Genomic DNA, 14236 nt, shown 5'->3' with positions numbered 1-14236 from the left:
TGCAGATGAGCTTGATTTCCAGGAAGCACAAGTCTGTGTAATTAATGGACAAAGCAAGTACTGGATCACAGCTGTAAAAGGTTGAATATATATCTCATGCACTATGTTGAGTTTGCAGTTCTAACACAGGGGAAGGGACCTGCTTCTGCTGCTGGAGGAGAGCCCGGACAGTGACCAGGATATTTGGTGTGACACTTTTTGCGATGGTGTCACAGCTTGTCACGTCCGCGACGCGTTCGGACGCGTCGTTAATTGCTCTTTACTGCCAGAAAACCTACGGCGTGCTACGTTCATATTCACGCGTCACTTGATTCATAAAAGTTAATCTATATCAACGAGCGGATGCAATGTTGGTTGTACATTTTTGTTAAATGTACTTGCGGTCTCATTACCTCTATCTAATGAACTTGATGTTGGGAAATTCGGAAATTCAGAACCAACGTTGCATCTTCTGTATCATGACATCCCTGCCGGTACATTTAATATGCGTGATTTCAACATGCGGCAGGCTCTATGAAGGCGGGGGATTTGCGACCACTTTCTTGCAGAGTCCAAACAGATGCAAACAACTCGCCGCGCGACCCGGAATTGCGCCTCCCCACTGCTTCACTGCGCTACACCGTTTACTTGAAGTTCTCGGGCACCTTGCAATGTCGAATCCGCCGCACTCGAGCGGGGCCACTCCTCAAAATAGTGCGCATGCGTCGGGGACATATCCGTATTATCCATATTATAATTACTACCAGGCAGTTCAACATGCGGGCGGAGTGTCGTCGCCGTCGTCCATGCCAGGCCAGCCCTGGCCGCCTGGGGGGTTTATCAACGGTTCGAAACGGCCAGGGGAAGACCAGAGTGAATCAGAGCAATCGAAACGCGCAAGGACCAGCCGTGAAGGCGAAGATGAGGAAGGCGATACCACTGACAATGAAGAGTATAACGTCCCAGGGTCGGGGCGGGAGGTGCTGCCTTTGGAGCCCTCTGCCAACCGGCCGACAAGTAATCTATCCAAGCAAGTAGCCACAGATGTGTGGCGGTTTGTCCGACCGCTGCAGACGCGCGAGCGACCTGCCGTGCTGCCCCCTGACGGACCTAACTTGTATACCAAACCCGAGGCGCCGTTTGTCGGATGTAAATTATGCTCGTATGTCGAATTTGTCCGTGACGGTCTCCTCGAAATATTGAATAATAATGGCAACCAGAGGCTGGAAGACCTGGAAGTGTATTGTAGGTATGACCTCGACGATCCGCAATCATCTGCGTAACGCGCACAGGGAAGAATACGAACGCATTTGCCGAGAGGAAAATCTCAAATACGCCGGCGACGCCCCCCATCATTCTACCTCTGCCTCGTCCACCCCAGCAGCCCCGCAACCCCCACCTGGGCCTGCGCAGTACGCCTACACACCGGCGCAACCTCCACCGCCTGGCTTCGGTTATCATCCGTCGGTGATGCCACCGATGCACACTGACATCGACGGGACCGCGCCTGCCGGGTCTCCCGCTCATGGTCAGCAGTCCCAATCCCTCTTTGGGGAGCCCCCAAGGAAAGGTACAGCATCGGACGTCTGGCGGTTTCTGCGCCCACTGAATACCCGAGAGAAGCCCGCGGACTGGGTCCCGCCCGCTGACGAGCCGATCCTGTCGAGGAAGCCCGAAGCCCTCTTCGTTGGCTGTAAGCTGTGCACGTGAGTTCGGATAGGTCTTGTCGCTTCTTTGCAGAGCGGTGACCAGACTGTACCAGACCTCAATGGCGTGTCTGGAAATGCATCGACGGCATGACCTCCACAATTCGTGTGCACCTCCGCAAAGAGCACCAGGATATTTACGAACGGGTCGTCAAGAATGAGAACCTGAAGCAGTTGCACCCGCTGCAAAAGACCGCCGACTACTCTCCTGCCCTTGCTCACCCACACTCGGATCGGCCGCGGTGGGCGACGAACACCGTCGCGACGGATGTATGGTACTTTATGCGCGGGCTTGAGAACCGAGAGCAGCCGCAGAATTGGAGGGAACCCGTGAATGAGCCCATACTCGAGAAGAAGCCGACGACTCCGTATCTCGGATGTAAGTTGTGCACTCTCAGGTCTGTCTTGCGTTTTCTTGTCATTACGCAACATCACTCATGCTCTCTTGCCTTCTTACTCATTGCTAGAGGCCAGTGGCGCACTTGGAAATGCATCAATGGGATGAGCTCCACTATCCGGAAGCATCTGATAAACGAGCACGGCGACATCTATACCTCCGTCTGCAAGCAGATCGGCCTGAAAGGTCCTGTAGATGGGGAGGTACTGGACGACGTGGATGCGGAAGAGCGTATGAATGAGAACAAGAGTCCACCTGTCATTGACCCTGCGCTCACAGCGCCTGCCCCCGCCCCTGCCCCGAGCTACTTTTACGCCGTTCCTTCTACGACGCCTGCGGTCGATAAAGGGAAGGTACCCGTGAGGGTGCAGAAGCCGTTACAACGACCGGATAGAGCGTTTTCTACTGAAGGCTTCCTGGACAAACTAGTACGATATGTTGTGGCATCCGGGCAGGTGAGCAAACCAGGGCCGCAGGTCATTAATACGAATGGTGTCCTTACGATACTTACGTGCAGTCTCTGGACTTGGTGGAAGAGCCGGCGTTTCGAGGGCTTCTCCTCTTCGTGGGGCGTAGCCTTGCTGATATTGATTTGCCGGATCAAGAAAAACTATCGCAGCTCATTGAAGCAAGGTATCAAGTCGAGCAGAAGAAGCTCATTGAAGACATCAAGGTAAACTTCACAATGCCTGTCTGATTTTCACGCGTCAACTAGAATTGACGCTCCCAGCAGAGCGCACTGGGTCGAGTATCTGTAGCCGTCGAACTCACGGAAGATGTGCCACCTCGGTTGGCCATCACCGCGCACTACTGTGTCAATGAGGACGAGCGGACTCTAGCGTTGCGATCCCGGATGATCGCATATCGTGCAATACCCGGAGAAACTCGCAGCAATCCTGACGAGGTTGTCATTTCCGCCCAAGTCTTTGACGCTTTGCAAACGTTCGGTATTTGTGAAAAGGTTCGATCACCGCCTGCTCTGCAAGATGCCAATACCTGACGTGGCCGTGCAGATTGGCGTGATTACATTCGGGCATACCCTATTTGAGAGCGGGATAGGTGGCGAACTGAACGCCTTGCTCACCAACAATGGGTTCCCTGCTGCGGACAACTTAAGGTATGCTACGTTCTACGTCTTACTATTATTTGCTATTGACCACACGGTTTAGGGACTGTTTACCGATTGTGGACGATGCGATGCAATCAGGTTTGGATGTGCTGATGTCGACTCAACGTCCTCTTGGTACGACCATTGATCAGTCTTCTGAACTCAGCCTAGCGCTGCAGGAGAACAAACGCTACCGCGAAGCGTTAGGTCGAAATCCTATCTCCCGTGCTCGGGATCTCGTATCTGTTATAGCAGAAGACTCTGATCGGTTAGCGGTACTAGAAGAGCTTCGCAATGAGGAAGCCGACGGAAGTCTGCCCAGAGGGCTACTGCAGGAAGATGGCAGATGGTCTTCCAAATATCTAATGATTGAACGCGCATTGGCCTTACGACCTGTGAGTAAACGCGGCATCCCGGAACAGTCCTGTTTTTGATGTGTCTTCCTCAGCTCCTCAGTAAGCTGCTCAAGGACGAAGAACAAACCGAGATTGCTCATTTTCTTCTGGATGATGCGGAAACGGACGTTCTCAGCGATATCAAGGAATTCCTGCGGTGTGCCTACGCAGTCCATGAGATGGTCGGGGAGGAGAAGCTTCCGCTTGCCATCGTGGCAATCCCGCTGTATGAGCAACTGTTGAACGTCCTCAAGGACTTCCAGGAAACCCTGCCTGAGATCCAGTCTGCCATGTCTGTCACCACGCTAAAGCTTGAAGAGGCCTTGACGGAGTCCCGAAAGAGCGAGGCATATGGTCTATCCATAAGTATGTGGGATTTAAGAATTTGTGCCGCGGATTGGATGCTCATGTCTCTGACTAGTCCTGAATCCCACGGCCAAACTCAAATGGATGGATGATAACTGGACTGCTGAAGAACGCGACAAAGCCAAAGCATTGATACTACAAAAGGTGCGCGATTCAACCTTTCTCTGAAGTGTGGTGTGCCATCTCAACCATATTCGAAGATGTTGGAGCACCATCAGAAGTCCAAGGCCCAATCACAGAATGATGATTCTTCCTCCGCGACGCAGTCTGGCTCCGCAAAGGAGACACCTAAAAGTCTCTCCGCGCTGAATCGATTGTTGGGACGGAACTCCCGGCGACAACCTCACAAGCCAGGGAGAGCAACTTCCTCAACTGAGGCCGGGGAGGAGGCGACGGACCATAATGATGAGCTGAAGTCTGTGGAAGCCGAGCTACAGAGATATATCGAGGCCGGAGTCTTAGAAAGTGGCGACGAATACGACAATTTTGATATCTTTCGATATTGGAAGGTACGCAAGTTCTGTTAGAGGATATATGGGGCACGGAGTCAAACATTGACATTACACAAAGGTGCGAGAGCGGGGCTATCCTCTACTGTACCGAGTCGCCCTCGATGTGTTGCCTGCCCAAGCGTCCGTATTCACATCTGGGATATCGCAACGGACGTCACGTTTCTCAAAAGCAAAGTCTCGTTCAAGCAATCCCATGCTAGATGAGATGGTCACGATCCTGAGGTACGCCTACGATCCGGAGAAGCTCGACTTCACATATGGATGGATCGCGAAGGAGGATGAATTGCGTATCTCGGACGACCCTGTGGTATAGCGGGGAACAGCAGGTATATCGATTATGCGAGCAGAGTCGCACAGCCTGTTGTACAACTCCTGTATTGATGACAAATTGACAACAACATAAAGTAATACTACAAGCAGAGGGTATTGTACTGTAACATACATGCTATCAGCAATAGCTACGGACCGTCACCGTATCAATCCTAATTCTGCCAGATGGATCCGCTGTCGATGCTTCTGGTTCGCGTCCGGGGCGCATGAATTGTAGCTCAACGTCGTGTAGAATTGTTGTCCCCCGTCTTCTGGTTGTGGCTGAGGGTTGGAGGACAACGGGGATGACTTGGTCGTCTTCCAGGCTACGACCTTCTTTCTTCAGGTTGATGCTTATACGGGACATCATTGTCACCTGACGCCGAAGAAATTAGGGTCGATGCTCTGCTATAGGCTGCAGCCGACTCACCGTCAGACTAAATAAACAGCACCAGTATGTTAGCCGGCGAATCAATATCTGACAAATCTACTTACAGAAGTTCATGCCTATCGTACTCCCGTCAGTACCAGAAGAATGCCAACGCTCGAAATTCAACTCACTGTGCCATGATGTTCTTGAGGCCGGGATCCGCGACGATGATCATTATCGTGAGGACCAGCGTCACCGAGAAGATAACGCTATAAGAACGTTGGTCGACTGTTCCTTGCACGCGTTGCGAGGAGTGACGTACCTATAGTATATGATACCATCCGCTAGGAGCCTTTTAAATAAGTGACTACCAATGTTGTGTCGTACGGGATAATACGTCCGGAAGAACGTAAGACCAAGCACAATCGTGTCATACAGCAGCGGCAGCCAAGCCGAGGCCGAAGCTACCCATCCCCTGCATCGACTCGTCAGGTCTCCCAGCTCGCCATGGGCGTGGAATACGCACAGGTTTGGATCGAATATCATAGTGCAAGCTGGGGCAAGGTCATCACATGTTGATGTCGCGTGTTCAATGTCACTACTCACCATGGATGTCGCTAGCCTCGTGATATACGGCTACACATAGCCGTCAATGAGCTGGTAACCACGACTATGCGACGATTCAGACCCTACCTTGACCCATCGTCAGAAGCCACGCATTCACGGCGGTTGTCGCGATGAAAACCGCGATCACCCCGGTCATGACGTATATCTGACCATTGTATATCGCCTTCACCCTAGAGGTTTCGTCAGACCAATCGAGGTCGGAGAAGCAAAACACGTACCGTAGCATCATCATGATTGCCGTTACTTCAATGCCAATGACAGTCATGCTACCCTCATAGCGGACGAAATGCTGACACCTGCAATCCTGATATGAGATACGAACTCGCGGTCCAAATCGCAAACACTGACGTCTGGAGAAACTGATGAGTTAGCGCGCGAAGCACGGGTGGAGACATGATGTGAGCATACTTCTGGCGTCCAAACGGGCGATAAGTAGGCTGGAATGTAAACCCAGTCAGTCAGGTATGCAATCAAGTTACTTAAGAGATAGATGTACCGTATAAATTGATGATGAAGCCCAGCGGGGTCAAGTATCGGTTCTAGTGAGATAGCATCTTCTTAGCTATCACCTCGCCAGGATTATAACGAGTACCTACGAGGAAAAAGAGATACGTGACTGCCAAAAGGTATTAGCACGGTGAATATGAGAGCATCAAAATGGGAACTTACAAATGCTCTTCTTCCCCTTCCATATCAGCTCAACCTACGGTAACAAGAGTCAACGATGAGGTCGATCATGCTACATGCCACTCACCTCATCGCCGAAAGTGATGATGTGGTCCCATATGAGGATTGCAAAAGCGGCAAACCCCATCCGCTATTGCATTGGCATTCTGTGGTCAAGGACAGCAGCCTAAGCGCATGTGTTCGGTCACACTTACTATGGTTGTCTCCCTGGCAAGGATTGTGAGGCTTCAGCTAACGCTACAATACGATAAATTTCGACACTCACGTCCAAAGGTGATCATCATACTCTTCTTTGGAAAGCATGGTGAGGCGGCATACGTCTGCGCCCCGTCAGAGCGCGCGATTGAGCAACTACTACCAATAGGCGGTGACCATTTAATACGCACCTGTTGGATCCTACACAGCTACATATATATGGCGGTAACGGGAGGCTCAAGGAGGGCGAGACGCCACCGGTACAGCTGTGTGCAATATCTAGTGAATTGTAGTACACACAGTTATTGCTTTTTGGGCAGGTCCGGGGGTCATAAGACCCCCATTTGAGGATCCAGGCTGCGATCTGTTAGTGCGTTGTGTATAGACTTCAAATCTCGCGATGTCAGATGTAGAAAACCTGTTCCTGATCTTGATAACACTGTCAAGGCAAGCCTCGTGACAATTAGCTTTCTTAGCGCCGGACTAAAGGGCGGCACGCTGCTTGGCAGTTACTGGAAATGAGGAGCCTACCGCCAACCTACCACAACAAACGCTACAAAACAGATAAGAGCTGTGGGGTCATGAAACGGAGGCTATTACCCCGCCCCCGCGCCCCGAGGTAAGCTCCAGCTCACTCAAGTCGCTGATGCGGGGTAAGCATTAGTGTCACCGACTCGAGGTTGATAGAGACCAGCGGCGCTGCCAGGGTATACTTAGAGCCGTCATCAGACCGTCCAATATACATGTATGCTCAATAACATGTGCAATACCTTCGGACTCCCGCCCGAGTCGCTCCCCGGTGCTCCCGTCGCCGTCGTCCGGGAAGGCCAGCAACCGCGATCGAGAGAGGAGAAGGTACGCACGCATCAGATGCAGGACGAGCCGTTCTGACACCGCGGGGAATTAGTTCAAATTGTGGGGTGGAAGCGCGGGGAACAGAGGGGCTGCGCAAGCCACCGTGTTTTAACGCTCTGCAGAATGTAGGCCGATACGGTGACAGATCTGGAGGGGCGGGGCAACGACATGGGATAGGCCATTAGCCTTGTTGGACTGATGATATGAGAGGCTACAAAGCAACGCGGAGCAATCGACTGAAATTGAGCCGCGCGGGTCAAGCTTACAATCCCAGCCACACCCACCTTGCCATAATTCGCAACCATGCTGGCATCTACACAGCTATGAGATGGTTTGTGTTAAGTTGTCTCGCAACGAGCCGTTGGACCAACCCGGGCGCCAATGATAAGGACATCCACAAATAGAGCATAAATTATATACAGACTGAATTGAACGCACTCAAATCTATGAAAATGTAACCGGGAGATGACGCAGTCGATGTATGAGTGAACCCTGTCAACCGCGGGGATCAGCCAGACGCGGTGCTTCTATACTAGTGACTGGGTTAAGGGAGAGATGGGGCCGGAAGTCATACAGCGCCATGATGAGTATAACAGCGCTTTAACAGCGCTAACGTTAGTATCTACAATGATCATAAGGAGCGCAGAAGCCACTTGTATCGCGAAGTGCTTACGAAGTCGAGGCGTGCAAGCCGGCCAGTGGCGATATATGATCAGAACCATCCGACCATACTCCCAGACCGCCAATACATGCTACTCAAACGCGCGAAGGCCGACGGGCGCAATGCAAAGGCAAAGCCTATGATACCTATGCAGTATGCCACCATGATGGCTGAGCACAGCGCGGATTGTTAGCGTCCCATGCTGGTAGAAGCGAACAAGAGGACGGATGACGCACACTGCTTGTGGGCAGGGAACCGCCTGATCTCCAGGCCAATCTGCGGGAGGCCCATGACGTTGCAGAAGATGTGCGCGAATATGGGCGGGTAGATGGACCCTGTTATCAAGAATAGATAAGCGCAGAACGCGCCGAAGAGTGTTGTGTATGACAGTTGAAATACTGGATGAGATGGGTGAAGGCGTCAATCAGCGGCACGCACGGGGGGAACAATACAAACAGGTTGTCAAGGCTGCATTCTTCAGGGCAGTGCGTGTCCGCCCATAGCGATTGTATATCTCCCAGGCATGATGCAGGTGAGCTGTGTCACTATCAGATCTGGACAAAGATCCCAAGAAATTATATCGTACCAAAGCCGAAAGAGATCGGCGAGCCGAAGATCATCCAGGTCCTAGACGCACCGCCCAAGTGGTATAGCGACAGCACACAAGCTCGAAACACAATTTCTTCTGTTATAGGCCCCTGTACATGTAGATTGGCTTAGCAATGCGGTATTCAATTTGCATAACACGTACAAGAACATAGTTCCGAACGCCTTGCCATGAGATGAACGTATCCACGACATCCCTTCTCCACGAAAAGTAGAATTGAAACGGTAGATGTTCCCCGAGATACGATGCATAGATCGGTCCCAGGTAGAGCAGAGGCGCGAGCAGGAAAGGGTACACCGATTCCACAGAGGAAAGGTGGAAGCCCAGGCGGACTATCGTCGAGTAAAACACGCCAACCTGGCACGAAATCGTTTGGCCTCGACATCGCATTCTCTGAGCGTCCGAGGCACACACCTTATACCAAGATACCGCGCGTATGACTGCATATACCACGAAGCAGCAAAACACGGTAACCAGACTGACAATCGCCAGCCTAGCTCGGATAACGTCCGGGTCGTCCCTCCACCTCTCGTTGGCTCCCCTCTCCTTCGAACCGCCGCTTCCAACGCGTATGGACTTGTCTGAGAAGGAAAGCCGGGTATACTTCGAGAGATACAAAGACCCGACGTATGCCGCCGCGAACAGCAGGGTCAGCGTATGAGCAATCTCGAGAGAAATTGGCGGGGCAAGAAAGTACTCCAGCAGCTCTGGTTCTGAAGCCATTGTTGCGATAGTTTAGGTCGAGTGCAGCATCAAATATGTCTTGCTCGCTGTGTTATTGTTCCCGGAATCGTTGACGGTTGTACCGCAATTAGGTTGTGCATAGTGGAACGGACAAAGACAGACATGGCGGCACGCATGGTATTGCCCCCGTTTCCTTGTCTCGTCTGCAGCGTTCGTTGCCATTCGGAACCTTCACTAACTATTGCCTTCAAGAACGACGTGCATACTCGAAGAAGCAGGCTCGGAACGCCTGAACTTCAGATTCAGGAGGAAGCCATATATATCGCATGCATCCCAAGATAACATAGGCACTTATGCCTGCCAGATTTTGAAACAAGGACAGAAGTTGCACTACCCCGCCTACGGGGATGAACAAGGATTATAGAGTCGACAGCCGAGTCACTGACATCAGACGGACATATTAGACGCTTTTGTAATGCATACTCTATGAACAAAAAGCAAATATCCGATAATACGACTAGACTGTCCACACGTCACCGACCTACGTCGATTTGAGTGACGGGATAAGCAGACATACTGAAGACACTCACTCCTTAATACACCAGTGACGACATATCTGCGCGTATACGGTTGTAGTCTAATAAGCCCTCGAGAGGTCCGACAGCAGCAATAGCAATCTGACAATTGACATCAGCGACATAAACAGGCAAAATAGACATGAAAGCAGACACTTACATCCTGATCCCACAAGTACTTTTGCGCTACCCGCTGAATGTCAGCTACCGTAACAGCATCGACAGCCTGCTCGATCTGCTTTGGTGTCATCCTCCGCCCGCTGGTCACGAGTTGCCTGCCGACGTCCTCTGCAATGGCGGTGGTGCCGTCCAAGCTGAGGAGCAAACTGGCCTTCAACTGGCTCTTCGCCCGCTCGACCTCGACGCTGGTCGGGCCAACGGACATCCTCGTCCATTCGCGGAGCGTGAAGTGTGTCAAGTCATCCAAGTTCATGAGGTTCTCAGAGACTAGGTAGATACCCCAGAGGCCGGTGTCGGAGTAGGAAGTGGAGAAAGACATGTAGCTGTTGGCGAGGTTGTTCGTCGAGATAATGTTGGAGAGACGGGAAGAGAGGAGAGGGGAGGCGCCGAGCGAGCGGTCCCAGTTGCCGAAGATAGACTGCATGACGAGCATGGGGAAGTAGTCTGGCGAGCTCCAGCCTACGCCTTCCACTGCAATGGCGATGTGCGCTGTGGGCAGGTCATCATCGCGGACACGGACCTCGGCGCCGACGAACTTCGTCTTGGGGTGAGCAAGGCGGCCGAGAGGGATGGGGTTGGGGGAGACAGGGAGGGTGGAGAACTGCTTCTCGGCGAGCTTGACCAGCTCCTGGTGGTCAACACCGCCAGTTCCCACCAAGACCATCCTGTCCGCGGTGTAGTTGGTCTTGATATAGTTGGCAAGGTCGTCACGCTTGATCGAAAGGATGTTCTGCTTGGGTCCAAGGATCGTACGACCCAGAGGTTGGCCTATAACGGTTTGAACCATAACCTACGTACCAATAAGCTGCTCAGGAGACGTACCCGCGAAGGCAACAGAATGGAGATGGTCAAAGACGACCTCCTCCATCTGCTTATCAACCTCCTGCTGCTCCCGCAGAATAACATCCCGCTCCCTCTCGATAGCTGAGTTCTCCAGCTTAGAATTTTGCAGGATGTCGCTGATGATGTCAACAGCTTGCGGGACGTCCTTGCGGAAAGACTTCGCATAGTATACCGTCTGCTCCCGGGACGTGTACGCATTCAGATGAGCACCGAGGTTTTCAACCTCAAGCTCGAGCGCATGCTGACTCCGTCTGTTGGTACCCTTGAAAGCCATGTGTTCCAGGAAGTGCGCCGTGCCATTGGTCGCGTCCGTCTCCGCTCTCGAGCCCGCGTCTATCCACACACCCACCGTCGCAGTCTGAGCATGAGGATGCGATTCCGTGGCGACCGTTAAGCCATTGGACAGGGTAGACACCTCAGTGAAAGGGCTGTTGCTCGTCGCAGTCGCAAACAACCGTGTCGGCCTCTGCATCTCTGGTTAGCGGGAAGATTCCTCTATAATAAGAGAGAGAAGCATACCACACTACGTCCGCTCGTCCGCAAAGCACGCCCCAGCGACCCTGCCAACACTCGAGAAACCATTGAGTCTACAGCCTGTGCAGTTTTGACAAGCTCGAAAGTGTAGGGGTCGGGTATTCACGGCGTCTCCTAGGCTCGGAGCCAGCCGAGCTTTCGCCCATGTGGAAAGGGGAAGTATTAGTGCCTTACATAAGCGGAAGCTGGTACGGAGTCTGCTTTACAATCTCCTCCCCATGTCAGTGGGCACGACTTGACAATTGTGGACCAATTATCAATTCGTGGTCATGCAACGTCTTCGAGCCTGCGCCGCGTATAGAAGGGGCTGCGGCGACATCCATCCCGATGTACTCGAGCGGGTGGCAGCAAGCCCTCAGGCCTCAGGCCTCAGCTGTGGCCTCATGTCGCTCGGCGAACCAAGCCTGTACATAATCTGTGGCTTCGCACTCCGCGGTACTTTCGATTGGAGGCGTACACCCCCCGAGCGGAGATATTCAGCGCTAGTCATCCGAATAATGCGTAAGTTTTTACTCAAGGTCTTCACACAGCGTGCTCCAGATATGCCATATATCTGCGCCGACGAGATGCACCTCATTCCAGTTCCTTCGACGGCAGCTCCCGGCCCGCGGGCGCTGATCTGGTCTGGAATCACGACTTCTTACCCCGTCTATTGCTCGTCCTACTTATCGTCGACAAAAAGCCCGTACCCGACGGCTCCGCGCGCTCTAAAGGGTCATCATTGGACTATGTAATGGATGTAATTCAGACCCACCGCGATTGCGAGCGGGGGCACGTAAAAGTCAAACGGCACGTAATCATCCTCGAATTCGTCGCCGGCGCCATATATAACTGGCCATAGGTCGCAGGGCGATCTTCATGGAACGCTGCCCCGTCGAAATCATCTGGTCGATTGTGTCCCTGGCGTGCACTGACGGAGGTGCCACAGGATGTTCGCTCTCGCTTGTCTCCAGGGGAATGGCTCGCGTCTCTGAACCGTTCAGGTTCCAGTCAGTAGCTCTGTCTGGCTACCAGCAGATCGACGCTTTCATTAGCACGGTCCTCGTGCCCAGTCGCAAACATCCCGCCATCAAGCACTTGTTCCTGTCAGATTGCAGGGTAGAGAAGACCACGCAATACGGTGGCTCGACTGCCCTCAGCTTAGCAATTGACGCTCTGGGTTTCTTCGATCTCCTCCCAAAGATTCTTCGGGTTATTTCGCCGTCTCTCGAAACATTCTCTCTCATTTCATTCGACCCAGGCTACCACCGCCTGTTTTGGGACACGTTTTATGGTGTCAGCTTCCCTGCCCTGACAGATCTAACTATGAGAGTCTCCTCCAAGAGACCGATAGTGCCGTTATACTCCGGATCCTTCCCTCATATTGACGACTATCCCCTCGACATGCCACGATTAGAGAGGCTCCACCTCGCCTTTGCAGCCGACATGCTCAGCGGCATATACCAGTTCAATGCAGAGCTGAGCCCACAATATCCACTCCTGGGGGTCCTGTCTTCCCTCGCCTCTGGATCGTCCGTGAGGGCCATCCGCCTCTCCGACTTGAGCGATGCATCCAGGGTGCGGGCGGGTGCTAGCTTAGCCCATGTGTTGGGATTTCAAACCGCAGGCATGACTTATCGCCACCCTGCCCCCTCACTGGACTCGCAAGACCCATACCCGCGACTCCCGCGATTGCGTCTGTCTCAGCCTTCCCAGACTCGTGTAGTCATTCGGGCAGGCGGTGATCTGAAGAAACAGCCGCTAGCCGCCGCTCAGCTCGATTACCTTAAAGGGCTAAGAAAGGAGACGCTACTATCCGGCCCAGAATGCGATGTTCCTGACATCCGTATTCTTGGTTTCGGTTCGCCCATGGGCTACGCTGATTGGAAAACGGAATGGGAGCAGAGGCAGGGACTTTGCTCATTCGGAAGAGAGCGGCTGCTCTATGAGTAGGAGTGGGCTTTGGACTCGTTAATGGTTAACCTGGCTGAGGGCGCATGAGGCGCGTCGGTATCTCGGTATACGTTCACGATTAGAAAGTGTTCCGTCATAGAGATCGCATAGAATATTACCTGTGGCTGTTATCATTAGTTGCGCTAGAGCGTGTTAGATTTTCCCATAATAATCAGTCTTTCTCTGTGGTGCGCTTCGGGCCTTCGAGTAGCATGGCCTTACCTGTGAGTAGAACACGTTCCTCGGTCTGGCTCTGAACTCGAAATTCGAGGAGGGTCAATGGAGTTGTGGGGGTGGGCAACGCCGCGTCGAAATGCGTATGCTTATGTAAGCAATTGGTGGCGCAAAAGTGACCAATGCTGCTCCTGTTGCCCATACACAATCACCTCACTCTTCTGAGGTCTAAGCAGGCACTAATGAGTGTATATAACATAGTCATACCCAAAGGTAAGCCTATGATTAAATGTCAGAACTAATAAAATGACAGAACTCCCGGGCATTCGCCCTAGTCACATCACTGTCACACCGCGTCTCGCGCCAAATCACTTTTCTTCAGTCGACTACCGTGGACACTGTGCTGGCTCGTAGACTCACTTTCACGTCTAGCTTCAAACATGAGAAGTGCTCTATCAAGTAAGCTCTTGTGCGTGTTCAACCCAGATTGTCCATTGGGTACTTTTTTACTACTATTTATTTAACTATCAGCAATTTCCC

At 52.4% G+C, this 14236-nt stretch overlaps 6 protein-coding genes across 6 annotated transcripts; 3 read left to right on the top strand and 3 right to left on the bottom strand.

Moving 5' to 3' along the window:
• Positions 1 to 650: 650 nt before the first annotated feature.
• GLOTRDRAFT_139276 (uncharacterized protein) lies at positions 651 to 5137 on the top strand (the record flags this gene model as incomplete). The annotated part of the gene is made up of 12 exons (XM_007868838.1): positions 651 to 1141; positions 1200 to 1685; positions 1742 to 2083; positions 2153 to 2537; positions 2600 to 2755; positions 2816 to 3043; positions 3096 to 3199; positions 3252 to 3585; positions 3639 to 3951; positions 4007 to 4095; positions 4152 to 4460; positions 4522 to 5137. 12 exons carry the CDS (start codon positions 651 to 653, stop codon positions 4774 to 4776), a joined length of 3492 nt encoding a protein of 1163 aa, XP_007867029.1. The 3' UTR covers positions 4777 to 5137.
• Positions 5138 to 5329: 192 nt separating this feature from the next.
• GLOTRDRAFT_130131 (uncharacterized protein) lies at positions 5330 to 6759 on the bottom strand (the record flags this gene model as incomplete). The annotated part of the gene is made up of 14 exons (XM_007868837.1): positions 5330 to 5411; positions 5465 to 5617; positions 5669 to 5696; positions 5749 to 5778; positions 5836 to 5939; positions 5988 to 6065; positions 6118 to 6128; positions 6178 to 6206; positions 6266 to 6308; positions 6366 to 6385; positions 6439 to 6472; positions 6524 to 6586; positions 6651 to 6663; positions 6722 to 6759. The coding sequence occupies 14 exons, from the start codon at positions 6757 to 6759 to the stop codon at positions 5330 to 5332; spliced, it is 726 nt and encodes a 241-aa protein (XP_007867028.1).
• Positions 6760 to 7398: 639 nt separating this feature from the next.
• Positions 7399 to 7618, top strand: GLOTRDRAFT_130130 (uncharacterized protein; the record flags this gene model as incomplete). The annotated part of the gene is made up of 2 exons (XM_007868836.1): positions 7399 to 7506; positions 7559 to 7618. The coding sequence occupies 2 exons, from the start codon at positions 7399 to 7401 to the stop codon at positions 7616 to 7618; spliced, it is 168 nt and encodes a 55-aa protein (XP_007867027.1).
• A 600-nt stretch (positions 7619 to 8218) lies between these two features.
• On the bottom strand, positions 8219 to 9570 carry GLOTRDRAFT_77508 (uncharacterized protein; the record flags this gene model as incomplete). Its single annotated transcript, XM_007868835.1, has 6 exons — positions 9189 to 9570; positions 8919 to 9131; positions 8754 to 8865; positions 8624 to 8704; positions 8404 to 8565; positions 8219 to 8337 (listed from the first exon to the last, which is right to left on the bottom strand). The coding sequence occupies exons 1-6, from the start codon at positions 9495 to 9497 to the stop codon at positions 8219 to 8221; spliced, it is 996 nt and encodes a 331-aa protein (XP_007867026.1). The 5' UTR covers positions 9498 to 9570.
• Positions 9571 to 10051: 481 nt separating this feature from the next.
• Positions 10052 to 11638, bottom strand: GLOTRDRAFT_106396 (uncharacterized protein; the record flags this gene model as incomplete). Its single annotated transcript, XM_007868834.1, has 4 exons — positions 10052 to 10135; positions 10194 to 10981; positions 11036 to 11522; positions 11576 to 11638. The coding sequence occupies 4 exons, from the start codon at positions 11636 to 11638 to the stop codon at positions 10052 to 10054; spliced, it is 1422 nt and encodes a 473-aa protein (XP_007867025.1).
• Positions 11639 to 12448: 810 nt separating this feature from the next.
• GLOTRDRAFT_94185 (uncharacterized protein) lies at positions 12449 to 13522 on the top strand (the record flags this gene model as incomplete). Its single annotated transcript, XM_007868833.1, has 1 exon — positions 12449 to 13522. The coding sequence occupies one exon, from the start codon at positions 12449 to 12451 to the stop codon at positions 13520 to 13522; it is 1074 nt and encodes a 357-aa protein (XP_007867024.1).
• Between the last annotated feature and the right edge of the window lie 714 nt (positions 13523 to 14236).

This window comes from Gloeophyllum trabeum, assembly GCF_000344685.1.
Source record: "Gloeophyllum trabeum ATCC 11539 unplaced genomic scaffold GLOTRscaffold_00008, whole genome shotgun sequence".
Lineage (NCBI taxonomy): Eukaryota > Fungi > Basidiomycota > Agaricomycetes > Gloeophyllales > Gloeophyllaceae > Gloeophyllum > Gloeophyllum trabeum.
This window is presented reverse-complemented; position numbering and strand designations above follow the sequence as displayed.